This window comes from Rana temporaria, chromosome 3 (genome assembly GCF_905171775.1).
Source record: "Rana temporaria chromosome 3, aRanTem1.1, whole genome shotgun sequence".
Taxonomy (NCBI): Eukaryota; Metazoa; Chordata; class Amphibia; order Anura; family Ranidae; genus Rana; species Rana temporaria.
Genome location: NC_053491.1, coordinates 287,918,042 through 287,945,992, shown reverse-complemented (window position 1 = coordinate 287,945,992; position 27,951 = coordinate 287,918,042). Strand labels below are relative to the sequence as shown.

The 27,951-nt window shown below is 41.8% G+C and overlaps 1 protein-coding gene across 1 annotated transcript in view; it reads left to right on the top strand.

Moving 5' to 3' along the window:
• Positions 1–27,951, top strand: part of GABRB2 (gamma-aminobutyric acid type A receptor subunit beta2) — a 752,195-nt gene that overhangs the window by 509,884 nt on the left and 214,360 nt on the right. The window contains exon 5 of the mRNA XM_040344725.1: positions 4,654–4,736. Coding sequence (XP_040200659.1) covers positions 4,654–4,736 — 83 coding nt within the window. The remainder of the gene's footprint in view (positions 1–4,653; positions 4,737–27,951) is intronic.

The following is a 27,951-nucleotide window of genomic DNA, read 5'->3' as shown; positions in this document are numbered from 1 at the left end:
GTGAAAAATGAGGGGTTCTGTTGAAACTAGGGTTGTCCCGATACTGATACTAGTATCGGTATCGGGACCGATACCAAGCATTTGCCCGAGCACTCGGGCAAATGCTCCCGATGCTTCACCCGATACTTGTACTGTAGGCGGTGATCAGTGCGGTGGGGAAGTTACAAGCACCAATCACTGCTGTATAGATTTAAAATTAATTTCTCCGCTTCTCTCTACACCCCTCCCCCCGCGCGGCTTTTCAGCTGCTTTAAAATCAACGATCACCGCTGACTGTCCCGTGTCCTCCTCCAGCCCCCCTCTGTTTTGCTGCAGTCTGTCTCCCCCTCCATGTATCCTACCATGTATCATGTGTATCCCGCCGTGTGTCCCGTGTATGCCACCGTGTATCCTGTGTATCCCGCTGTGTATGCCGCCGTGTATCCCGTGTATGCTGTTGTGTATCCCGTGTATGCCGCCGTGTATGCTGTGTATCCGGCCGTGTTTCTCTCCCCTTCCCTGCTCCTCCTCCACCCCCTGGAAATGTCAGGATGGAGAGCGGGGTAGAAGACTCTGTCTTCTCTCCTTTCATTTTCAGCGCAGCTGATGCTGCTGAGAAAGGGACAGGGAAACATGTGTCCCTAGTCCCTTTCTCTGTCTCAGAGGGGAGATGTCAGAGGTCTGTTAAGACCCCTGGTATCTCACCAAAGCCCCCCAAACAAGGCTGAAAAAAAAATAAGAAAATAAAGAATAAAAAAACAAAAGAATAAAAAAAAAAAAGAATAAAAAAAATTATTGTAGAAAAAAAAAATAAGAAAAAACACACTGACACCCCCTTAAAAAAAGAAAGCATTATAAATAAAAAAAATTGTAAAAAAAAAGTGTAAAACAATAAAAACAATTTGTTAAAGATAAAACAAAATACTGACACATGTGCCACTGTCACATGAGATTAAAAAAAAGTATCGTATTCGGTATCGGCGAGTACTTGAAAAAAGGTATTGATACTTGTACTTGGTCTTAAAAAAGTGGTATCGGGACAACCCTAGTTGAAACCAAACCACGGTCAGGTAGACCAACTGAAATTTCAGCCACAACTGCCAGGAAAATTGTTTGGGATGCAAAAATAAAAACTACAAATAACTTTGGGTGAAATACAGGACTCTCTCTGAAAACATTAGGTGTGGCTGTTTTAAGATGCACAATAAGGATGCCCTTTAAAAAAGATGGACTGCATGGTTGCGTCACCAGAAGAAAGCCATTACTGCGTAAATGCCACAAAGTATCCTACTTAATATATGTCAAACAGCACAGAGACAAGCCTCAAACTTTCTGGCACAAAGTCATTTGTAGTGATGAGACCAAAATGTAGCTTTTTGGCCACAACCATAAACGCTACATTTGGAGAGGAGTCAACAAGGCCTATGATGAAAGGTGAATCATTCCTACTGTGAAACATGGAATTGATGTTTTGGGGATGTGTGAGCTACAAAGGCACAGGAAATGTGGTCAGAATTGATGGCAAGACAAATGCAGTATGTTCTGAAAAAATACTTGAGGAACATTCATCAGCCAGGGACGTACTTAGGCATTCCAACATGACAATGTTTGGCTACAGTAGAATAAAGTGAAGGTTCTGGAGTGGCCATCTCAGTCTCCTTACCTCAATATCATTGAGCCACTCTGGGGATATCTCAAACGTGCAGTTCATGCAAGACAGCCCAATAATTTACAGGAACTGGAGGTTTTTTGACAAGAGAAATGGACAGTTTTACCATCTGGGAGGATAAAGAGCCTCATCCACGCATACCACAATAGACTTCAAGCTGTCACTGATGTTAAAGGGAGCAATACACGGTATTAAGAACTGGGGTATGTTAACTTTTGATCAGGGTCATTTGGGTAGTTTATGTTGTCATTATGATTTAAAAAGAGTAAACACAGTTGATTGATAATAAATGGCTTTGGCCAAGAACTAACCATGAGGGAAAGAAAAGTTTTTGTGGTAACATTCAAATTGTCTGAAAATGGCCAAGAATTTAAAAAATTCTGTAAACTTATGAGCACAACTGTAATTGGTACATTCTATTTTAGAGAAAAAATGCTTCTGCTTTTGAATCTAGTGAAAGACTCCACAGTGTGATCTCTCAATATCAAAGTCTGTTAGAGAAAGACCCAAAGGCTTCCAATGTAGTATAGTGTCCAAAAGATGGATGTATAACCCCACAGAAGTGCTTCTTAGAATATAGTGCAGCAGTGTGAATCCTGCATCACTCTCACTAAATCAAACTCACCAAAAAGGCTGGTCAAATTATAAACCCAATAACTCCACATAACTCCACATAAGGTCACTGATTCCACTTTGCTCCTGGTTCAATTCCGCTCAGTACCATCTCTCCAATGCATGAACACCCAACATAGAGAATAGAAAGAAGGAAGCACCCATTGTGTACAATCATCAACACAGACTTTTTTTTTTTAAATCCCCACTCACATGTAGCTAGTGTCCTCCCAACACTAGGGTAAAAAGCTCAAACATCGTCACCATTCATCTCCGGTCGGAAACCGAGCCCACGAGTATGATCTGGCATGCACGGTTACGTCAGCGTCCTTGTCCTGCTCTCTGCATTTTGTCATGCAATGTCCTCATGGAATGGCAGCATAAGGACGTCACATGATGAAACGTGTAGGGTGGGGGCAAGGACACGGACGTCACTGTGCATGCGGTGGGATCCGTGATCTTATGTGAAGTTATTGGGTGCTCTTGCAGGTTTATAATCTGACCAGCCCTTATTTCTGGTGAGTTTGTTTCAGTGAGAGTGGTGAAGGATTCACACCGGGTGTTGCACTATATTCTAAAAGCACTTCTGTGGAGATATACATACATCTTTTGGACACTATACTGAATTGGAAGCCTTTGGGACTTGGGCCTTTGATATTGAGAGATCACACTGCAGAGTCTATATGGGTTATTTGTCATTGCACTATGGCATTTTATATGTAAAGGATTATTTTTCTGCACAGTAGGAGTTCCTTGCACTGATTTTTTGCACCAACACACTTGATTAAATTATTTACACCTTGCTCATGTTATGAGAGTTTTTTTATACATTTTTGACATATATTGTTATGATTGTAATTTGCAAGTAAAAATAGGTAACTTTTTAGGGATGTAGTCCAGCACTACTCAAATTTTATCACTCGTGATATTTTGATACTTCATCAACAATTTTGGCAGCAGCGGTCTATTACACCATTTTAGGTTTACTATCTGTGGAGCTGTCATTTTCATAGATTTCAGCTTACAGCTAGCCTAACGGCTTATTTTTATTTATTTTTTTCAAAGTATAACTAAAGGCACAGCTGGAGGGGCAGGCAAAGAGTTATAACCACTGTAGATGTTTGGAAGATGTATGCTTTCTTATTGTCCTGATCACCCGTGTCTCTGGTAATGAAAGTGAGGGCAAATCCAACAAAACAGGAATACAGGAGAAATCTTCCAATGGGGACATTTCTTCCTGTGACAGCTCTCTAAGAAAGGATATTTCTTACATTGGAACCATATCCTCTCACATCATGCTGGGTCTACAGGACAGGAGATGAAGGAAAATATTCCTAACACCAATTTTTAACTCCCTTGTATATACCTGTACAAATAAAATATACAGTTTGTTTTGTAACGTGATCCAGTTAACCATGGACTTAACCTTGATATTTAGTTATTCCAGTAGGCACCCCTTCCCTCTGCTCTAAACATGTATTACAAAGTGAAGCACTGCAGCCAGCCAGTAAGTCACGTCTCCATGTATTACTATGAAGAGTCCAAAAAGGGGAGTGTAACAGTGCAACTTAATGTGCATTTATCAGCTCAGTGTAGTCTAAAAGTGTTATAATTATAACTTAGATGTGGTAAGGTCAAAAACATAGTCGCAGAACACCAATTAATTATTATTGTTTTATTGTCATCATTATTATTTGTTGATATACTTTAAGGGGTTTTGTTGTTCTGTGTAAAAGTTGGTTGTACAATATGCAACATTCAGTATCTGAATGATATATAGCATTGAATAAAACCTTCACACAAAAAAATGCCTGTTTTCTTCTAAAGGGAAATTGACTGATCTGTTCTAACATTTTGAAATTAAATGAAACAATTATTTTCCCCTTCTGTTCACTAAAAATTCAGCCCTGAAAATGGTTCTATTATCTTCTGCAATGCCTTTTGTTTTGACCGTAATGGGCACTTTCAGTCATTCTTGGAGCAATCAGTGTCTTTAAACATCACTGAATAAACCTTTAATTAACATGTCTATTATATGGTCAACTTTGAAAGCACACCGCAGACCTTAATTATTTCACGTTAAAAATGTATCATTGTCATGTCTTAAGGGTTTCACTTTAGCTTGTCATTCATTCTACCATCACATAATGAGTGTCAAGTCTAGGTCACGTTGACCTGGTTAGAAATAATGTGTTTGTATTGACCAAATGACTTTATGTCAGCAGAGTCATTACGGTTCTAGCTTACTGTATCCAGCACATGATTTATGAAGATGAGCATTTTATGTCAAAATGTTTTGCTTTCCCTTTAATATTGAATAATTGATACTTTCAATTATACACATAAGTCCTTTTTTTTTGCAGTAATTAAAATGACTGTCATTATTTTTCTAGGATTACAACAACAGCAGCATGCATGATGGATCTAAGAAGATATCCACTAGATGAACAGAACTGTACATTAGAGATCGAAAGTTGTGAGTAACATTTATGCATACTGAACATTTTACACAGTGTTTTAATGACTGTTAAGGATAATTATTTTAGTATGGCAACAGTAGTTCTATTTATTGGTAATGCAATATATACAGAATTGCCATGATTGTTTGTGAATTTCTTCAAAGTTATCTAGTTCCTGTCCACTATAAATAAACATACTTATAAGTTAATTTGATTCTAGACATTTTGGGCTTTGTCTAAACTTTGCTTGAAAAAATGTCATTACAATCAATTTTAACATCTGTATGATGGAAAAACACAACATAACTACCCAAAAGATGATCACTAGTTGACATCAACTCAACAGAACTTGATATAAACAAATCTTCTGGCCCTGTGGCTTATACCATTATAATATATGAGTGTTTTTACAAGGCCTTGACACTTTATATTTCTTCCAACGTTAGTTGAAGCTACCATAGCAGTTTCATGTCTTCACACCACAAACGTTCAAGTTTCAGAAAGCTGTGTTAGGTCACAGCTCTGTTTTCAGCGTTTTCGTTTTTAGGCTTCTCTGTTTCAGATCGTTGCTGGAGATGCCAGAAGGAACAGGGGACTATTTTCCATATATTTTGGTCGTGTACAAACCTTACTCTCTCCTGGCATGGGATGAAAATTAGGGTGCAGAAATTCACTGATTTTCCCCTCCCAGATGATCCTACAATGTTGCTTTTACATCATTCTTAGATCCTGATGAAAACTTATAACAAACCTGTCCTGAGCAACCTCTTTAATGCTGTGGATTCAGAGAATAAAGGCATTGTGGAAAATTAAGGATCTTGTTCTCCCCTTACAACATTAACATGATCTGTACTTTAAGACCTGGTTCTATAGGAATTTGTTTCTTTACTCATCTGAAGACAAATCCTTCTAGCAGAATCTTTGCTGCCCTGCATGCCCAGAAAGAATCCCTATTTTATTTCATTTTATATATACAGTATTTATCTTTTTTTATTCATTTTACATTTTTTTTTGTAGTTTTCTTCACCATTCCTCTTTCTGCCCCTTTTCATCTCATATCCCTCTTTCTGTAAATGTTTCTTTCTTCTTCTGAATGTCCAGATGCATCCTAATAACTAAAACTAGATTCAACATCTTGCAAATAAATGTATTGTAAGACTTACAGTACCTCATATTGCTATTATACAATTTTTTTTGTATCATACTCTTTGTTTCAAACTTGCATTTTTCACATAATGCTGATGATTGGGATTGGTATTCTAGATATGATTACTTTCTGTACATAGGAGGTTATATTCTCTTCATTGTGTACTCTGTATGGGAGAGTTTGAACTTACAAATAAAGAATAATAAAAAAAAAAACACATCCACATCAACACAAAATAGGAAAATGGTGAAGAGAGCATGGCATTTGCTTATTTGACCACAAATGCAACAAGGATGAGAGAGGGGTTTGAATGTGTGTTAAAAAAAAAAAAAGAGAGTGACTGCCATGTGTGAGAATGGGATGGAAGGAAGTTGAGTGAAGTTGCATAGGGACACCACCTTGCCAATTGTGAGAAAATAATGCCACAAGTTGGGTAGACCTAAGCCACCTTGCAATTGGGGTCTATATAACAACTGTCTTCCAATTCTAAGTTTCTTAACCAACCAGATGTTGAGTTTTTTTTGCACACCATAAATGGCTGGTTTAGAAACGTAGATTGCCAATACTCTGAAAACAAATTGGGGGTAATATAGATATTTTGATTGTCATGACTACCAAGCAACGAGATAAATTCTTGATTCAGGTGAACACTGTCGGGTAGTTAGAAAAGTAGAATAAGTGTGATACTGCAGTTAGCAGAATACCCAGGTAAAAGCGGATTCGCTTGCACCAAAGAAAATTTAAATGAGTGTGAACAAATTTAGTAGTGGATTTTGTTAAATTAATCGTCATAGCTACAAACTTAAGTAAATTGACACTTAGGGCCAGATTTACAAAGACTTACGCCGACATATCTACTGATACGCCGTCGTAAGTCCAAATGTGCGCCGTCGTATCTATGCGCTGATTCTCTAAATCAGATACGCCTGAATTGTGGCAAGATACGACCGACGTAAGTCTCCTACGCCGTCGTATCTTGGGTGCATATTTACGCTGGCCGCAAGGAGCACTTCCGTTGATTTACGCGTCGAATATGTAAATGACCTAGATACGCCGATTCACAAACGTACTTGCGCCCGTCGCAGTAAGCTACGCCGTTTACGTAAAGCGTACGTCCGGCGTAAAGATAAAACACCTCTATAGGTGGTGCAACCCATGCAAGGTATTGACGATGGAACAGCCGTCGTATTTTACGTCGTTTACGTAAGTCGTATGTGAATGGGGCTGGGCATAGGTTACGTTCGCGTCGTTGCCATTGAGCCGTCGTATCTTAGGGTGTAAATTCAACGTAATTCTGAGCATGCGCTCGCACGCGCCGTTCGTTCGGGAAGTCATTTACATGGGGTCACGGCTAATTTTAATACAACACGCCCACTACCTTCCTAATTTGAATTAGGCGGGCTTACGTCGGCCCATTTACGCTATGCCGACATAACTTAGTGAGCAAGTGCTTTGTGAATACTGGCCTTGCCTCTCTATTTTACGTCGGCGTAGCACAAATGAGCTGCGCTACGCCCACTCAAATGTATGCCGCTCTACCTGAATCTGGCCCTTAGGGGGGGTAAATGTCCTGGAAAGTCTTTAGGCTAGAGATAAGATTAGAAAGAGAGACCACGGCTGGAAGATGGCCACTTGAGTCTGGAGCTCCTGCCGCTACAGGTCCTCTCTGCTTGTTAGGAAGCCATCTCAGCTCTGACAGCCTCTATGGGGACAGCTTCGCAGAACTCCTCCGCCTCATGATTCTGCTCTCCCTGCAGACAAACGAGTGGTCTGAACCATACTATTCCAGAATTGTTCCGGAATCAGAGGCACAACATGGCGGCTTCCCACCAAGGCTTCTCACAGGCTTTGGTCCCACCACTGACTGGAACTTTACCTGTTCTCTCTACACTGGAGCTGGGGGAACACTCCGCTTAAGATAATAGGCAGGTTGGTTATTTGTTTCTATGTGAACGTATAAGGTTTTCATGTTTTAGAGTTCCACCAGTTGTTGTTCAAGATGTTCTAAAAGTTATTGTTGATGACTAGACTTCAGTTCTAGTCTGTACCTAGTCATTTATATATGTAATGCAAGCTAAGCCAAGCTTCCAGATTGCAGGCTTTCAGCACTGTTGATACTCCTCCCCTATTCCACTACAGAGATCACTGTCAAAAGGCTTATACTGCTGAACCTTACTTGCACCATACTTGGTTCATATTCCTGCCCTACTTATACTCCAAGCTTAGCATGCTCTCCTTATACTTTCTCTTATGCACTGTTGTTATCTGTAGTGGCGGGTTGACATGACACCCACACACATCTATCCCGTTTATTGGTGGCAAAGTATAGTGTTTGCTTCTTTTGGGTCGCCATTTACTAGCCTTCCACTGTACCCTACCGTCTTCAATAAATTTTAAAGGGGCAGGTCCTATTTATTCTCGGTTCGTTGTTTAGGAGTGCATATCTCCTACTCCTCCCCCCTGCCTCTACTCCCCCACCCCTGTATCTCTCTGTACCCCATTACCTCTGTGTTTGGACATACCCCTGTACAATGTCCCATGTAGGGACCATTCAACCTCCCACCCCAGGTCAAGCTATACTCCCTAAACATTCGGAGACTAAATATTCCAGAAAAAGGTCTCAGGTATGTCTACTCTTGCGGAAAGCCAGGGCAGACATGGTGTTCCATATTGAAATAAAAGACAGACATTACAAACTAGCGGCATAAGCGGATGACATCCTGATATTCCTCACTGATCCCATCAATACAATTCCCAACCTAAAAAAGAAAAAGGGGGGTGGGTGAAATTGTTTCCCAAACCAATTGGCAGTAACTCACAATCCTATCAGAAGAAACAAATAAAAACAGGAAACATATATGGTAGAGGGAAACCCTCTTCCAAATGTCGGGATTGTTGATGTGAGATGTCAATTGTAGTAATAAGGTAAGTACACCAAACACAGAGGTTTACGAATTTATCAAAAAGTTTGATATAAATATAAAAGGTTCATAAAAACAAGTATTGCATGAATTGGACCACAATAGTTACAAAAAGCGAAGATAAGGTATAGTATGCAGATTGCCAACTAGTTTCACACATTAGTGCTTCGTCAGGGCCTTGCAACTTAATCTTTTTGGATTTAGTGGTCTGTGTATGACACAAGAATATGCCGTTAGTACACAAATAATTAATACATTGTGATACATTATACACTTTGATATCAGAAAGAACATAGTACTGTGAACTGTGTGCTCACCAATTCTGTCAACGACTGAACAATTCCCAACCTACTAAAAGATTTTGCTTCCTTTAGTTTAATATCCAACCTCCAAATAAATTTAGCAAAATCCAGGGCTCTGAACATATCTCTGCCCACCAATATGGTATCACTTTGCCAAAACAACTTCCCCTTTGGGTGGGACACGCACGCTCTCAACTACCTTGGAATCCAGCTACCATTGAAACAAAATGACCTATAATCCAGGAACTTCCTTCCTATTCTCAAAACAATACAAAATGATCTCCAAAACTGGAACAAAGGTTCCTTCTCATGATTCGGGAGAGCGGCAATTGTGAAAATGAATATTCTCCCCAGAATACGATACCTCTTACAGACTACACTGATCAAACTACCTCCGTCATTCTTCGCCTCTCTGACATTCATAAATATTACTGGGCATGTCAGATGACTCGAATAGTTGACTGGCACCTTAATGTTAAAACTAAAGCTTGGATCAAACTCGAGGAAGCGGTCTCCCAACTACCGTTGCATCATCTATCGTAGATCAGTCCTCACAGGCTACCAAGGGAAAATAAGGCTTACTGGCCCTACTTTACAGACCTTTCAAACACTATGCAAACAATTTGTCAGGGTTGAGTCCACCTGCTGGTGGCACTGGGGTTCACTTTTCAGATGGCTGCAGTTCCAGTGTCCACCAGTAGGTGTCTCCCAGAAGCCAGCAGGTTCTGATCAGCCACACCTGGCTCCAGTTGCCAGGTGGATATTTAAGGCTGCTCCTCCCTTCCCCCAGGGTGACACTATGCTGTCTGATTGCCTCCTTGCTGCCAGATCCTGTCTGATAACCTTCCCTTGTCCTGATCCATCCTGCACCCTTCTGCCTTGTTCCATGCTCTTGTTCCATACTCTTGTTCCCAGTCTTGTCCACTTCCTGGCATCCCTGTTGTCTTTGTCCCTTATGTTGTAGATATTGTATATAGATAGCAGTTAGGTTCATTAGTTATTCTTGTTCTTGTTTGCTGGAGTGGTATATGCTTTCACTGATTGCTGTGCATGTTTATTGGTATGTGTTCACTGTAAATAAATATCAATTTAATGATAAATACTTTGTTTGGTCTCAGTTCCTCTGTGTAGCTACGTGTCTGGTGGTCTCAGCTGCTGATCCTGACATAATAGTGACGCCCACTAATGGCCAGATCAGCTACACTTGGGCACTGAGAGCCAGTTGCTTTGGATTTTTGCTTTTCCTTTCACAATGTTGAGAGTGCAGGTTATTTGCTGTGTGCAGCTTGCAGTAGATGATAAGGATATATGTCATTCACTTTGGCAAGATCTAACTGAGGAGAAGCTGCTTGGAAGCATTCTGACTGCACATGCCTTAGCCGTGGAGGGTAGATTTTCATTTGGTCAAGTACAACCTTTCAGTCAGGTCTGTTCTGAGCTACTATTTCAGGTTACCTCTCAGGGCCATGATGTTTTCACTCCTACATTTACTTTGTACCAGGCTGGATTCTTAGGATAGTTGCTGAAAAATTGTGCAGGTTCGTTTCTCCAGCAGTATTCAGCCTATTCAAAACAGGTGTTGTTGGAAGGTATTGCTTCTGTGTACTGTTTAATTGAGCAGTGTGAGCAAGGAAGAGACAAACTTACTTTAGTTCAACCTCTATTACAAGCTTGGTCAGAGATCATATCCCCAGTGCAAGATGAGTCACATAAGTACCCTGCCATCAGTAAGCACACTTCCCTTGTATGCAATCCATTGAAAGCTCCCCCTGCAGTGATGTTACCCATAGCAACATCTCAGGCCTCTTCCTGTATTTCTGATACTCTTCCCTCTCTATTCTTCCTAGTACTGTTACTACCTTCCCATCAGCAGTACAGTCTTGTCAGCACAAGGCAACTACATGCAGAACTCCAATATCTAAGCCCAACAAACAAAACTTGTATCCTGCTCTTATAACTATGCCACTATCCATGTTGCCTGCTGCTCCTGTTCCCACTGATCCAGTGCCTGATATAGTTACATAGTTAGTATGATTAGATATGATTCAGTCTCCCTCCATGCAGATGACTGCTGTTGATGTGATACAGTTTTCCTCCATGCAGACTGCTGCTGATGTGATCCAGTCCTCCTCCATGCAGACAACTGCTGCTGATGTGATCCAGTTCTCCTCCATGCAGACGGCTGCTTCTGATGCAATCCAGTCCTCCTCCATGCTAATGACTGCTGCAGATGCGATCCAGTCCTCATCCATGCAGACTGCTGATGTGATCCAGTCCTCCTCAATGCAGACTGTTGATGCTATCCAGTCCTCCTCCATGTTACCGCCTGCTGCTGATGTCCATGCCTGCTCCATGTTGCCGACTGCTCCTTTTGTCCATGCCTGCTCCATGTTACCGCCTGCTGCTGATGTCCATGCCTCCTCCATGTTGCCACCTACTGCTGATGTCCATGCCTCCTCCATGTTGCCGCCTGCTGCTGATGTCCATGCCTCCTCTATGCTGATGCCAACTGCTGATTGGGTTCATTCCTTCTCCATGCTTCTGTCTGTTGCCAAGCCTGCCACGGTTGACCTGCCATATGTTGCCAAGCTTGTCATGGTGGGTTCCCGGGCTGCCGCTGCCATGCTGGACTATGTTGGTTATGAGACCCAAGAGCATTCCTCCAGACCATACCCTCTCCAATGCACCAGGTACTGTATGCACCCGCAGAACCTACGGGAGTCAACAATGGACTGTACTTCATACTCCTAATGGTTCTCAACCTGTATATGGTGAGGACGTGGCACAGAGGTGGTGAAACGTTTGCAGACCAAAGGTTTCAAAAAGGAGACATGAAAGACATTAGAGATACGCATACTGGAAGGAAGGTTCAACACGTAAGCCACTGGGTTTACCCTGTGAAAGTTACGGAAAGGCCCAATAAACCAAGGTGTGAACTTCAGAGAAGTCGGAGGTTGCGAGATGACAGTCAGACCCTTTCCCCAACCTAGTAGGAAGGCACAGGCAGGCCTCTGTGGTCAGCATGGAGTCTGTACCTATTGTTAGCATGTCGTAAAGCCTCCTGGACTTGTGCCCAACTGGATTGAAGACCACAGAGATGCTCCTCTAATGCAGGAATACTCTAAGGAACAAACAAGTCAGGCAACATGGAAGGTTGGAAACCATAGTTTGCCATAAACAGGGACAAATGGGAAGCAGAATTCAAGGTGCTATTATGAGCAAACTCTGCCCACGGTAAGAGGTCTGACCAGTTTTTATGATGGTCAGAAATATAGCAATGTAGGAATTGCTCCAAAGACTGATTGGCTCGTTCTGTGGCTCCATTAGACTGTGGGTGATACGCAGAGGAGAAAGCACCTGAATTCCCAACTGTGCACAAAAGGCTCGCCAGAAGTGAGACACAAACTGACTTCCCCTGTCAGAGACAATGACCTCGGGTATGCCATGTAAGTGAAAGATCTCCCGCGCAAAAATGGAAGTAGGCAACTTCTTAAATGGAGTACAGTGAGACATTTTCGAGAACCTGTCAACCACCATAAGGATAACTGTGTTTCCCTGGGTGTTGGATAACTCCACAATGAAATCCATACACAGGTGGGTCCAGGGCCTCAGTCCATTGGGTATGGGTTGTAGGAGGCCCACTGGAAGGTGTTGTCGAGTCTTACTCTGGGCACACACGGAACAGGCAGCTACGAAGGCGGTTACATCAGCATGCAGACTAGGCCACCAGAATTGTTGGGAAATGACCCAAAAGAGTTGATTCCTCCCAGGGTGGCCAGCAGCCTTGGGAAAATGGTAAGTCTGGAGCACGGCAGTACGGAGACTCTGGAACAAAGCAGCAGTCACAAGGTTTCTCAGAAGGGGCATTGACCTGAACAGCAAGAATTTTGTCTCCCAAAGGAGAAGAGAGACTGGTGCGAACCGTAGCTAGAATACGATCAGGAGGAATCACAGGAACCGGAACTGACTCCATCTTGGAAGTGGAGGAAAATTGTCGTAACAAGGCGTCAGCCCTTACATTCTTAGTAAGAATAAGACAATGTAATTAAAACTTGACAAAAAAAGAGCCCATCGCGCCCTTCTGAGAGAGAGGCGCTTCACATCACAAGAAAGTGAGATTCTTATGGTCAGTAAGAATCAGAACCGGCACAGTGGTACCTTCGAGGAGATGTCTCCATTCTTTCAGGGCTAAAATGATCGCCAACAGCTCTCTGTCACCCATCTCGTAATTGGATAAAAAGTGAAAAGTGCTTCCGCGCCACCAAAAAATGTAAGATGAGAATAAAAAATTGTGTAAATGCTGCTAAATCTGAATGGGTAAATGAATATATACTTGAAGTGGATGTGAAAAAAAAAATTATCAGCGCATATAAATGAATAAATCAATAATAAAATATGAAATAGGTAATACAAAATGGTCTATGACTAATGGTAATATACCAAAAACAACGTACAATGTGCAGAAGTGATGTGCTATGAACAAATGTGATAGGTAATCACTGTCTATCACTGTGGGTGTGGGTGGTCTCTCAGGGTCTCCCCTCGATGTTACCCAAAGTATGAAACAGAAATATGTCCCATGGTGAAGTACGTCATTATGTTTATTGGGTAAAAGCATAAGAAACTTACATGAAAAAGTGCAAAGAAAGGTACAAACAAACGATGCAGTGTTTGGTCTTCTAGCGTTTCCTGGTGTATCAGGCCCTTACTAGTTACGCTACATCACGTGGCTTCATCAGAGGTGTTTGATTGGCCAGGAATCCTTTCATTTATATCCAAAAAAACGGAAATGGCCTGGCGGCCATCTTGCCGGAGTTAGTGGCCCAGATTCAAGAAGCTATTGCGCCCGCGCAACCATAGGTTGCGCGGCGCAATAGCTGTTTTGCTCCCACGTAGTGAATGCCCCTGATTCAGGAACATCGCTACGCGGACTGCAGCCTAGGATATGACAGACATAAGCCTCCTTATGCCTTCATATCTCAGGCTGCATTCTTGCGTTGGCCGCTAGGGGGCGCGGCCATTGTGATCGGCGTATAGTATGCAAATTGCATACTACCACCGATTCACAAAAGTTGCGCGGGCCCTGCGCACGCAAAGTACGGAGTTTCCGTACGGCGACTTTAGCGTAAGGCTGCTCCTACTCATAGTAGGCGCAGCCAATGCTAAAGTATAGCCACCCTTCCCGCTCGTGAAATTTGAATTTCACGTCGTTTACGTAAGTGATTCGTGAATGGCGCTGGACGCCATTCACGTTCACTTAGAAGCAAATGACGTCCTTGCGACGTCATTTGCCGCAATGCACGTCGGGAAAGTTTCCCGACGGAGCATGCGCTGTTCGCTCGGCGCGGGAGCGCGCCTAATTTAAATGATTCCCGCCCCCGGCGGGATCATTTACATTAGGCGCCCTTACGCAGGGCAAATTTGCATAGCGCCCGCGCAATTTACGGAGCTACTGCTCCGTGAATCGCGGGCAAATCGAAATATTTGCGTGGGCGCAGAGCAAAAATCGTTGCCCTTTGCCCACGCAAATATTGTGCGGTTCTACCTGAATCTGGGCCAGTGTCTCTGTCTAAGGCGGCGGCCATTTTGTTAGTGGGTATCTGCATAGTAAACTACAGCAATGCATAGCAATGTGTTCCCGGCAGCCATTAATCTGGAGTACAGTAGGTGTTTGTGATATTGTGCTTTTAGCACGACAGCGTCGCGCTGATTCTCGGCGACAGGGTGCCGAGATCTCGCCGGTGACTTGTCCTGAATGTTCCCCTATGGGGGAAGTTCCTCCACTCACTGCGCAGGCGCAAACTTCCCGACGGAAATCCCCGAACCTCGCCCGGCATCCAGGCTCATTCTTTAACATCCCCGTGGATTGGAGGATGTTAAAAAAAGAGCCAGGAGGCCGAGCGAGCGAAGCGAGCCGTCCGAGCGCAGCGAGGACGTGAGGCCGACTGGCCACTTTCCTCTAAGTCCACGTCGCCCTGGATGCCGGCCGCCGTTCGGGGATTTCCGTCAGCAAGTTTGCACCTGCGCAGTGCTTGACGGAACTTTCCCGATGGCTGGAACCAGCTCAGCGCATCACTTCGCGCATGCGCTGGAACTTCCATGATACATGGAACCAGCATGTCAGATCACCGGCATCTCACACTCACTGGAATAGTGACAGCACATCCCAGCAAGCGCGTCATAGAAGCGACGGGAGATCCGACTTGGATTCCCGCCAATTCTACACGTGTGCGGCGTGTTATGAATCCTGAGGGGGAAGTCCCCGCCGGATTTTAAATAAAAATCCGGCATGGGTCCCCCCCTCAGGAGCATACCGGACCCTTAGGTCTGTTATGGGTTGTAAGGAGAGCCCCCCTACGCCGAAAAAAACGGCGTAGGGGGTCCCCCTACAATCCATACCAGACCCGTATCCAAAGCACGCTACCCGGCCAGCCAGGAAGGGAGTGGGGACGAGCGAGCGCCCCCCCCCCTCCTGAGCCGTACCAGGCTGCATGCCCTCAACATGGGGGGGTTGGGTGCTCTGGGGCAGGGGGGCGCACTGCGGCCCCCCCACCTCAGAGCACCCTGTCCCCATGTTGATGAGGACAGGGCCCCTTCCCGACAACCCTGGCCGTTGGTTGTCGGGGTATGCGGGCGGGAGGCTTATCGGAATCTGGGAGCCCCCTTTAATAAGGGGGCCCCCAGATACCGGCCCCCCACCCTAAGTGAATGAGTATGGGGTACATCGTACCCCTACCCATTCACCTGCAAGAAAAGTGGTAAAAACACAAATAAACCACACAGTGTATTAAAATATTTTATTTTTCTGCTCCGGAGGCCGCCCCCTGTCTTCTTTATTAGCTCTTTTACCAGGGGGGGCTTCTTCTTTGACGTCTTCGGGTGGGTGGGGGCCGCCGTCTGGTTCTCTTCCACCGCCGGGGGGGGGTGGCTTTTAAAAAAGCCCCCACCCCCCCGGCGGGTTTCCTCCGGCGTCTTCGGCGGGGCTCTTCTTCTTCCGCTATCCCGACGGGTCTTCTCAACTCTCCGGGGTTCTCCTTCTGTCTTCGCCGCTCTCCGTTGTTGACTCGTCGCACCCCGGTTCTTCGTCTCGCTGTCCGGTCCCTTCTTCCGTGCTGTACGTCTTCTTCTGTGCTGTGAGTTCTTCTTCCGCGCTGTGACGTCATGTTCTTCACTTCTCTTCTTCTCCCCATGTTGACTCGCCGGTCCTCCTCGCTGAAATGACGGATGCGCGCCTTGCATCGGACCTATATAGGCCTCGCAGTCCCATCATGCTCTGTACCTACCCATGTGATACCTACCCACGTGGGTAGGTATCACATGGGTAGGTACCAGAGCATGATGGGATTGTGAGGCCTATATAGGTCCGATGCAAGGCGCGCATCCGTCATTTCAGCGAGGAGGACCGGCGAGTCAACATGGGGAGAAGAAGAGAAGTGAAGAACATGACGTCACAGCGCGGAAGAAGAACTCACAGCACAGAAGAAGACGTACAGCACGGAAGAAGGGACCGGACAGCGAGACGAAGAACCGGGGTGCGACGAGTCAACAACGGAGAGCGGCGAAGACAGAAGGAGAACCCCGGAGAGTTGAGAAGACCCGTCGGGATAGCGGAAGAAGAAGAGCCCCGCCGAAGACGCCGGAGGAAACCCGCCGGGGGGGTGGGGGCTTTTTTAAAAGCCACCCCCCCCCGGCGGTGGAAGAGAACCAGACGGCGGCCCCCACCCACCCGAAGACGTCAAAGAAGAAGCCCCCCCTGGTAAAAGAGCTAATAAAGAAGACAGGGGGCGGCCTCCGGAGCAGAAAAATAAAATATTTTAATACACTGTGTGGTTTATTTGTGTTTTTACCACTTTTCTTGCAGGTGAATGGGTAGGGGTACGATGTACCCCATACTCATTCACTTAGGGTGGGGGGCCGGTATCTGGGGGCCCCCTTATTAAAGGGGGCTCCCAGATTCCGATAAGCCTCCCGCCCGCATACCCCGACAACCAACGGCCAGGGTTGTCGGGAAGGGGCCCTGTCCTCATCAACATGGGGACAGGGTGCTCTGAGGTGGGGGGGCCGCAGTGCGCCCCCCTGCCCCAGAGCACCCAACCCCCCCATGTTGAGGGCATGCAGCCTGGTACGGCTCAGGAGGGGGGGGGCGCTCGCTCGTCCCCACTCCCTTCCTGGCTGGCCGGGTAGCGTGCTTTGGATACGGGTCTGGTATGGATTGTAGGGGGACCCCCTACGCCGTTTTTTTCGGCGTAGGGGGGCTCTCCTTACAACCCATAACAGACCTAAGGGCCCGGTATGCTCCTGAGGGGGGGGACCCATGCCGGATTTTTATTTAAAATCCGGCGGGGACTTCCCCCTCAGGATTCATAACAAACGCCGCACACGTGTAGAATTGGCGGGAATCCAAGTCGGATCTCCCGTCGCTTCTATGACGGCTCTGTCTCCATCGCGGCAAGCCAGCTCGGCGCTGGCTCCCGCGATGGGGCTCGTAGGTGCTCAATCTCGCTGAGAAAGAGAGCGAGATTGACACAAAATCGGCTTCACCTACTGTATACGTCTCCACTGTGTGTCACACCATTGTTTGGGTTATAAAACATCAGTTTTTAACCCGGAGAACTTGTACATGTAATTTAACTCTGCTAGCAGTGAGTTAAAGAACATACATTGCTGGATCAAGTTTAAAAATAGTATTGGTAATAAATAAACCTATGATAATCTTTGTGATAACATAATCCATCAATATTAAAATAGCATAATTCATCAATATTAGAGACATCATGAAATATATACACATAGGAGATGTGTATACATAAAATGATGATGTGTAGAAGAAACATATAATAAATATAAATATAATATAAAGTTAATCATTGACAATAATCATTATTAAAAAAATGATCACTAAACATGATTAAAACTATTATTTTAAATACTTTAAAATAATTAAAATTATTTAAAAAACAATTAAGGTCAAACTCCACATTCATACCATCAGGTACCATTGTCTGTGAAGTGTATATCCACCTGGATTCTTTTTGGCTGATGGACCTGACCAGATGTGCCCCTCTCCATGTTTTTTTAATATTTTTCTATTGCCCAAAAAGATAAGTGTAAGGGGTCTTTATTGTGTACTTGGGCAAAATGTTTACTAATGTTGTGTTTAGGGAAACCTTTTCTTGTATTCTGAATATGTTCCCTAATTCTCACCATGTGTGGTCTTTTTGTTCTGCCTACATACTGTAGATTACAGGTACATTGTAGTACACATACCACCCCCTCTGTGTGACAGCTAATAAAATCAGTTATCCAAAAATACATTAGGAAGATAAATATTAAAAAAGTATTTTCTGGGTAACCCTGTTTATACTACTGTCACTAAATATAATACTACAAATTCAGTTCAACACAGTAATTTACGTAATAACTCTGTGTTTAACCCACAAGTACATGACAATCACTTTATTGATGTTTTAAAAAAATTGGTACTACAAGACCTCGACTCAATTACAATTAAAAAAGCTAGTAACCTGATACACATTCAGAAAGGAATCCAATCTCTAACAAAACGTTCGGACATTGTGATCCACCCAGCGGATAAAGGCGGGGGAGTAGTTATACAATCTAAGGAACAATATAAGACCAAAATTAATAGACAACTAGAGGATGTTGATACTTATACTAAATTACTAGGAAACCCCTTAAACCAATACAAGAAGGAATTGGAAAAATTGATCCATCTAGGAGTAAAGAAAGAAGTTCTAAATAAAAAAGAATCTCAATATCTAATCCCGGATATGTGCAGAACACCCATCATCTATATGGTTCCAAAATGACACACGGATAAAATCAATCCTCCATAGTCAATGGAATTGAATCATTGACAGCAAGATTGGGAGAATACCTGGACAAATTTATACAACCGGCAGTTCAACAAACAAAAGTGTATCTTAAGGACACCAAACATGTGTTGCAATTACTAGAGGATACACCAGTACTAAAAGGAAGAACTCTACTAGCTACAGCGGACGTATTGTCTTTATATACTATAGTAGAACATCACCAGTAGGGATGAGCTTCGAGTTCGAGTCGAACTCATGTTCGACTCGAACATTGCCTGTTCGCCTGTTTGACGAACAACAAACAATTTGGGGAACACCCTGTTAAAGTCTATGGGAGAAATCTAAAGTGCTAATTTTAAATTCTAATATGCAAGTTATTGTCCTAAAAAGTGTTTGGGGACCTGGGTCCTGCACCAGGGGACATGTATCAATGCAAAAAAAAGTTTTAAAAACTGCTGTTTTTTCGGGAGCAGTGATTTTAATAATGCTAAAAGTGAAACAATAAAAGTGAAATTTTCCTTTAAATTTCGTACCTACGGGGAGTGTAAAGTTAGCATGTGAAATAGCGCATGTTTCCCGTACTTAGAACTGTCTCTGCACAAAGTGTCATTTCTGAAAAAAAAAAAAAAGACATTTAAAACTGACTTGCGGCTATAATGAATTGTCGGCTCTGGCAATTCAGAGAGAATTCATTCATAAAAAAAAATAGCATGGGGGTCCCCCCAAATTCCATTACCAGGCCGTTCAGGTCTGGAATGGATATTAAGGGGAACCCCACCGTCAATTTAAAAAGAAATGACGTGGGGTTCCCCCCAAATATCCATTCCAGACCCTTCAGGTCTGGTGTGGATTTTAAGGGGAACTCCACCCCAAATGTAAAAACAAAATGGCCTGGAGTTCCCCCAAAAATCCACACCAGACCCCCTTATTCGAGCACGTTAACCTGGCCGGCCGCAGAAAAGAGGGGGGGACAGAGTGCGGCCCCCCCTCTCCTGAACCGCTGGATTTGTTTTTTATTAATAAAGGACTTTTTTCTACGGTGTGTGTGTGTGTTTTCCAACTATTTACACTTCCTTTGTGAAATGGTAGGGGTACAATGTACCCCATTACCAATTTACATAGGGGGGCCAGGATCTGGGGGTCCCCTTTGTTAAAAGGGTCTTCCAGATTCTGATAAGCCCCCCGCCCGCAGACCCCCACAACCACCGGGCAAGGGTTGTGGGGATGAGGCCCTTGTCTCCATCAACATGGGGACATCCTCCCCATGTTGAGGGCATGTGGCCTGGTACGGTTCAGGAGAGGGGGGGCGCACTCTGTCCCCCCCCTCTTTTCTGCGGCCGGCCAGGTTAACATGCTCGGATAATGGGTTTGGTGTGGATTTTTGGGGGAATTCCACGCCATTTTTTTTTTATTTTGGGTGGAGTTCCCCTTAGAATCCACACCAGACCTAAAGGGTCTGGAATGGATATTTGGGGGGAACCCCACGTCATTTTTTTAATTGACGGCGGGGTTTGGGGGGACCCCCAAGCTATTTTTTTATTTTTTATGAATGAATTCTCTCTGAATTGCCAGAGCCGACAATTCATTATAGCCGCAAGTCAGTTTTAAATGTCTTTTTTTCTTTCAGAAATTACACTTTGTGCAGTGACAGTTCTAAGTACGGGAAACATGCGCTATTTCACATGCTAACTTTACACCCCCCCTAGGTACGAAATTTAAAGGAATATTTCACTTTTATTTTTCACTTTTAGCATTATTAAATTCGCTGCTCTCGAAAAAACTGCCGTTTCTAAAACTTTTTTTTTGCATTGATACATGTCCCCTGGTGCAGGACCCAGGTTCCCAGACACTTTTTAGGACAATTACTTGCATATTAGCCTTTAAAAATAGCACTTTAGATTTCAAACGTTCGAGTCCCATAGACTTCTAAAGTTCACATGAACATTTGGTGTGTTCGCAAGTTCTGGTGCGAACCGAACAGGGGGGTGTTCGGCTCATCCCTAAACACCAGACATGTAGTGCCATCAAATGGCAACTAAGAGAATACAGTACCTTTATATGTAAACAGAGTAAATTCATCATCAAGTGCATTGAATTCTGCCTGAAGTATAGCTATTTTTGGCATGATCAAACATACTTTAAACAAATAACAGGAATAGCCATGGGAGCTAAATTTACTCCTAGTGTGGCTAGTGTGTTTATGGCGCAATGGGAGAAAGACTCTGTCTACTCAGATATCCCAATGGAACTCATGTTATATAAAAGGTACATAGACAACATACTTATTGTCTGGAATGGCAGCAGGGAAGCATTAGAAAAATTCCTTTACAAACTGAACCTCAATGATAAAAACATATCACTTACATGGAATATCAGTGATCAATGTGTTAATTTTCTGGATCTAGACATCACAACAGTGGACAATAAATTGACTACCAAAACACACTTTAAGAATATAGATGCTAATAGCTATATATCAATGAGAACCTGTCACCACAAATCATGGTTATTTAATATAACAAAAGGACAACTCGCAAGAATGAAAAGGAATTGCACACATGATGAGGATTTTAAACTGCAAGCCACTTTTATCGGGAATAGGTTTAAAGATAAGGGGTACACAGATGTTTTTTATCCAAAAACAGATTGAAGAAGTATCAAAATTGGACAGGAAAGTAATGCTACAAGGGTCGAAGGTAAAACAACGTAGTATGGATTTTAGACTACAATATACAACATCGTGAAGTTGAGAAATTAATCAAAAAACACTGGCATATACTCAAAAGTGACAGGCACTTAAAGAGTATTTTACCAGATGAGCCAAATATAGTTTATAAAAGGGCTCCAACTCTAAGAGACACTCCCATGGAGGCCATTTTTCCCAGTCATTTTCTTATTTTTGAATCATGAACACTGATCTTACCTGCAAGTGAGGCCTGCAGTTCTTTAAATGTTGTTTTGGGTTCTTTTATGACCTCCTGGATTAGTCGTTGCCCTGCGCTTGGAGTCATTTTTGTAGGCTGGCCACTCTTTTTAGATTGTGGCATGATGTGTGGCATTTTGTGATCTGTTAGCATGCATCACTTTGTCAGACAGCTTCTATTTATGTGATTTATTGATTCAACAGGTCTGGCAGTAATCACAATTCATTCATGATTCAGCATGTGAGGGGGGAACTATTTTTTTTTTTACATAGGGCCAGGCAGGTTTTTAAATTAAATAATAATTTAAAAATTGCATCTTGGATTGACTGGCTATCTTTGTGTAATATAATTTTTTTGATGATCTGAATTAAATATGCAAACAAAAATAAAAAAGTGGGAAAATACTTTTTCCACACAACTGTTGCAGAATGCATTTTGGCCAAAATTTGTTAAGACATTATTATTATTATTATTATTAGTATTATTATTATTAAATTGGATATGTTTTATAGCAGAAAGTAAAAATAATATGGTTTGTTTTTCAAAATGTTTTTTATTTTATTTTTATTTATATAGCAAATAAAAACAGTGGTGATCAAATGCCACCAAAAGAAAGCTCGATTTGTATGAAAAAAATATATACATTTTGTTTAGGTGCAATTACCAGTTAAAATAGTTCAGTGCCAAATAGCAAAAAAAACCTGGTCATGAAGGTGGTAAAATATTTTCGGAGCTCAAGTGGTTATATCAGCACCAAACAGTTTATAATGGTGGAATGCTTTTCTCCATTTATAAATGTGTTTCAAACCCTGCACATTATATGAGGCATTCATAACCCTCATAGGGTCAAGTAAAATGTGTGTAATATAGAAGGACAAAAAATTGGGGAGCTGCCATGAGTAGTATAGATACAACTGTGAAACCATGTTAGTTTGAGATAATAACATACATTTAAAAACCTTCCTGGTGAGAAGTTAATACAATCTTTTCTAACATCTAATGAGATATTTACTTTACTGTGTGGCTAGCTTAGCTGTCTAAAACCTAGCTCTTATGAAGTGAAGTGATGTCTGCAGACCTCCCTTAATATCAGTGAGGAATCGAGATTCATGCAAGACACATACATCAGCAAAGATCCAAACATAAGGGGACTAAAAATACAGTTGTAAACCTTTTTTGGTTCACTAATTCCATACATTTATTTTAAAAGATCTGATTGAGTTTGAATTAAATGTTACAATATTCCAGTCTGATAGAGTAACAGGAAAGAATGAAATTGTTCATAGCATCACATATAAAAACAACAAAAGGGATCCTAAGAACATCCTTTATCTATACCAGAATGTTAACACATTTATGTCACTTACCTGGAAAAGAAAAACGTATATTTGTGACTCACAACTGATTTGACTTTTTCCATGTCTCTATTGTGCAGTCTGTCATTAACATATTTTTTTTTATTTATTTTTTTTTGCAGTTTCTGTGGGCTTGTAATTGTGCATAAATTTTACTTACTCTATTTATCAACTTCAAAATTATATAATTTCTCAGTAGATGCTTGCAGAATACAATACCAGTGCAAGTTTTAAATTATTAATTTATTGTTAATGTTGAGACTGCTCAGCGTGATTGTTTTTCACAACTGAAATTTTTATGGGATTTGCTATATTAGGCAGACATATTATCCATGTCTGTCTTATAAATGAATATTTTTTTGCACATTAATTGTTTGATTTTTTTTTTTACTTATTTATTTAAATAATTAATATATAGGCATATTTACTTGTGTGAAAGAGATTATGGAATTGAAATAATTTTTTGTTCGATGAGATTGGACATTGTATATATTTGTAAAAAATATTTATTAGTGTATTTTCACATTTGGAGGAAGTTCGGCCCATTGTTTTTTTTTTTTTTTTTTTTACTTTATTTTCTTACTAAAATGTTATGTATATCATGTAGGGAACAAAAAATGTCCTATGTGATAAAATATTTTTGTATGACAGGTTCTCTTTAATGATGTCCAAAAGACCCCTGATGTCTCACCAGCCTTCATTTATAAATAATAGAGGGCAGATCGGGCCTTGTGGGACAGTAAAAAATGGAAGTTATGTTTTACACATTGCTCTGTGTTCCTTCTAGGGGAGCTAAGCGAATGGATTTGGGCTGGTCTCCCTCCCCTCCACCCAGCAATGTCTGATGGAGTTCTGCTTTAATGGGCCATATTATTAGTCCATATGGCAATTGCAATTGTAGATTTTATGCTATGACCTGGCTTCTGGCAACAAAAAATAAGCACTGTTAGGAGATAATAGGTACAATAATCTGTGCATGAGAATATTGCATAAAAAAATGATTTCCTAATATGTTTTGCACATTCCTAATTGTTGATATAAAATGAATGTATGACTGCTGTAGTTAGATATTATGCATGCTTGAGTTCTTTCATGCATGTCATATATTTAAACATAAATCTGTACCTGTGATTATTAAGTAGCATTTTCTCGTGTTCACTCTAAATGTAAGGAGTAATGCATAGCAGCTTATGGCATGGTAATGTATATACAATAATAAATTCATATTTTATGACCCATTACTGCACTTCTACCTAACACAAAAGATGGATCATTTATCTTCTTCAGAAGAATGGAGGTTTAGAATATAAGGTCAGCACATGACTAACTATTATTTTCCTTATAGAAGCCTGTTACAATTACTTTAATGGGCCATTTATTTCAAAGTGTTTTAATGCTAGAAAAATATTATTATTTTTTTAAAAGCCTGATGTAAATTTGAAACTTATTTAACATGACATTTGCACGGGAATTGTAGAAGAACAGAATGCTAAAAAAAAAGGTTTTTGTTATTTATTTTATATTAGTATTTTGTTTTTTTACTTTTCTTAACGTTACTTAAAAATAAAATACACTAAAGGTAGAGTACTTTTATATTTTTTGTTCACGTGTTTGCATAAAAGAAACATACAGTTTTCAAAAACATTATATTTACATGGATTTTTCCCAGTCATTGACCCACCAGCCAGGGAATAGCCATTAGCCATAGGAGGCACTGGAACCAGGGCCAGAATTTAAAATAAACTTGTGTCCTCTAGGCAATCGTGTGCCACCACCACCACCTAATACATGCACAACATATAGAAGTAAAATACATTTGTGATGAAAAATATCAATATTATGATATAAATACAGATTTAAAAATGTATGCAATCACAACAATCATATTATATGTCCACATAGACAACATAGGCATTGTACTGGTACAATCAGGGCCTCTACAGAAGCAAGAAGGCGCTGCAGGCTCTGGCGGGGATGAATTTGGGAACTATAAGCTACTATTATTAGTGTTAAAATAAATATGATTGACTGATTTGGGGTGAGGGGGATGATACGACCAACATTAGGCTCTAAAGCCCTGTACAAATGGTCGGTCCAAACCGATGAAAACAGACTCAAGGACCTTTTCATCGGTCCAAACCGATCGTGTGTGGGCCCCATCGGTCAGTTATCCTTCAGTCAAACATTTTAGAACTGATGGTTAGTATGCAAAAGCATTGGTTACAAATCTGCTCATGCTCATAATTAAGTCAACGCATGCTTGGAAGCATTGAACTTCGTTTTTCTCTGCACGATGTTGTGTTTTACATCACCGCGTTGGACTCAATCGTTTTTTTTTAGTCAGCTTCATCGGTTAACCTTCGGACCGTTCTCATCGGATGGACCGACTGTGTGTACGTGGCCTAAGAGACTATAAAGTACAAAAAGCCAGATTTCAAGTATTGCTAAAATTACAATTTTCTTCCATTGTTTTGTTGCTTAGTGAGATATGGTACTTTCTGGAAGGGCCAAGAGCCTGGATCCCTGGTAATTTATTTTACAGGTTTCTAACTTGAGTTCACTAGTCATACTAGTATTAAAATGTGTCTGTCGAACTGTAGCTTATTTAAATATCCTTTTTGTGGATATCATCATTTATTCATCCCAAACTGAACAATGTGGTCTTTTCACATGGACCTGTGTCTGTCTCTGCATATCTATCTATGCAGAAATATGTGTGTAGCATGAAGATAATACAATGAAGTTAGATAAATGTAATGGTGATTTTTGATAAGCAACATTTCAAAATGTGTTTTCTGTCATTTGCATTCCATATATTATTCTGTTTTGAATTGTGCTTCATTTGGAAGATACTGTAATTCAGGATACTCCTAGTGACTAGACTCTGACTACTGTCTTATCTAGTATTATCAATGAAAGGAAAGTTATTACTCTGTAGAAACACTCTTTGTCCTATTAACACTCTACTTTGCAAGTTTTTTTTTATTTATTTTTTATTGAAGCATTCAAAAGTATTGGGACGCCTGCCTTTTCCCACACATGAACTTCAATGGCATCCCAGTCTTAGTTTGTAGGGTTCAATATTGAGTTGGCCCACCCTTTGCACAAAGCAAGGTCCATAAAGACATAGATGTGCGAGTTTAGGGTGGAGGAAAATGATTGGCCTGCACATAGTCCTGACAACAACCCAACAACATCTTTGGGATGAATTAGAGTGGAGACTGCGAGCCAGGCCTTCTCGTCCACATCAGTGCTTGACCTCACAAATGTGCTTCTGGAAAAATGGTCAAACATTCCATAGACACATTTCTAAACCTTGTAAACAGCCTTCCCAGAAGAGTTTTATGCCATTATATCTGCAAAGGGTAGGTCAACTCAATATTGAACCCTACAGACTAAGATTGGGATGCCATTAAAGTTCATGTGTGAAAAATGCTCAATAGGGTTTAGATCTGGAGACATGCTTGACCAGTCAATCACCTTTACCCTCAGCTTTGTTAGGAAAGGCAATGGTCATCTTGGAGGTGTGTTTTGGGTTGTTATCATGTTGAAATACCGCCCTGCGGCCCAATCTCTGAAAGGAGCGGATCATGCTCTGCTTCAGTATGTCACAGTACATGTTGGCATTCATGGTTCCCTTAATGAACTGTAGCTCCCCAGTGCTAGTAGCACTCATGCAGCCCCAGACAATGACACTCCCACCACCATGCTTGACTGTAGGCAAGACACACTTTGTTTTTGTACTCCTCACCTGGTTGCCGCCACACATGTTTGACACCATTTGAGCCAAAGTTTATCTTGGTATCATCAGACCTCAGGACATGGTTCAAGTAATCCATGTAGTTAGTCTGCTTGTCTTCAGCAAATTTTTTGCAGACTTTCTTGTGCATCATATTTAAAAGATGACAGCCATGCAGACCAATTTGATGCAGTGTGTGGCATATGATCTGAGCACTGACAGTCTGACCCCCCACCTATTCAAACTCTGCAGGAATGCTGGCAGCACTCATACGTCTATTTCCCAAAGACAACCTCTGGATATAAAGCTGAGCATGTGCCCTCAACTTATTTGCTCAACCATGGCGAGGACTGTTCTGAGTGGAACCAGTCCTGTTAAACCACTATATGGTCTTGGCCACTGTGTTTCAGCTCAGTTTCAGGGTCTTGGCAATCTTCTTAAAGCCTAGGCCATCTTTATGTAGAGCAGCAATTCTTTTTTTTAAGATCCTCAGAGTTATTTTCCATGATGTGCCATGTTGAACTTCCAGTGACCAGTATAAGAGAGTGAGAGCGTTAACACCAAATTTAAGACACCCTCTCCCCATTCACACCTGAGACCTTGTAACACTAAGGAGTCACTTGACATTGGGGAGGGAAAATGGCTTATTTGGCCCAATTTGGACATTTTCACTTAGGGGTGTACTCACATTTGTGGCCAGCGGTTTAGACATTAATGGCTGTGTCTTGAGTTATTTTGAGGGGACAGCAAATTCACACAGTTATACAAGCTGTACACTCACTAATTTACATTGTAGCAAAGTGTAATTTCTTTAGTGTTGTCACATGAAAATATATAATAACATATTTCACAAATCTGAGGGGTGTATTCACTTTTGTAAGATACTGTATGTGCATGAATTCATTATTTGACCTATATCAATTTCAACTATTTATTTCATGTTTATTTCATGTTAAAACACATGAATTTTGCACATATTTATTGATTTCAAGTGGAAATGTAAGTAAA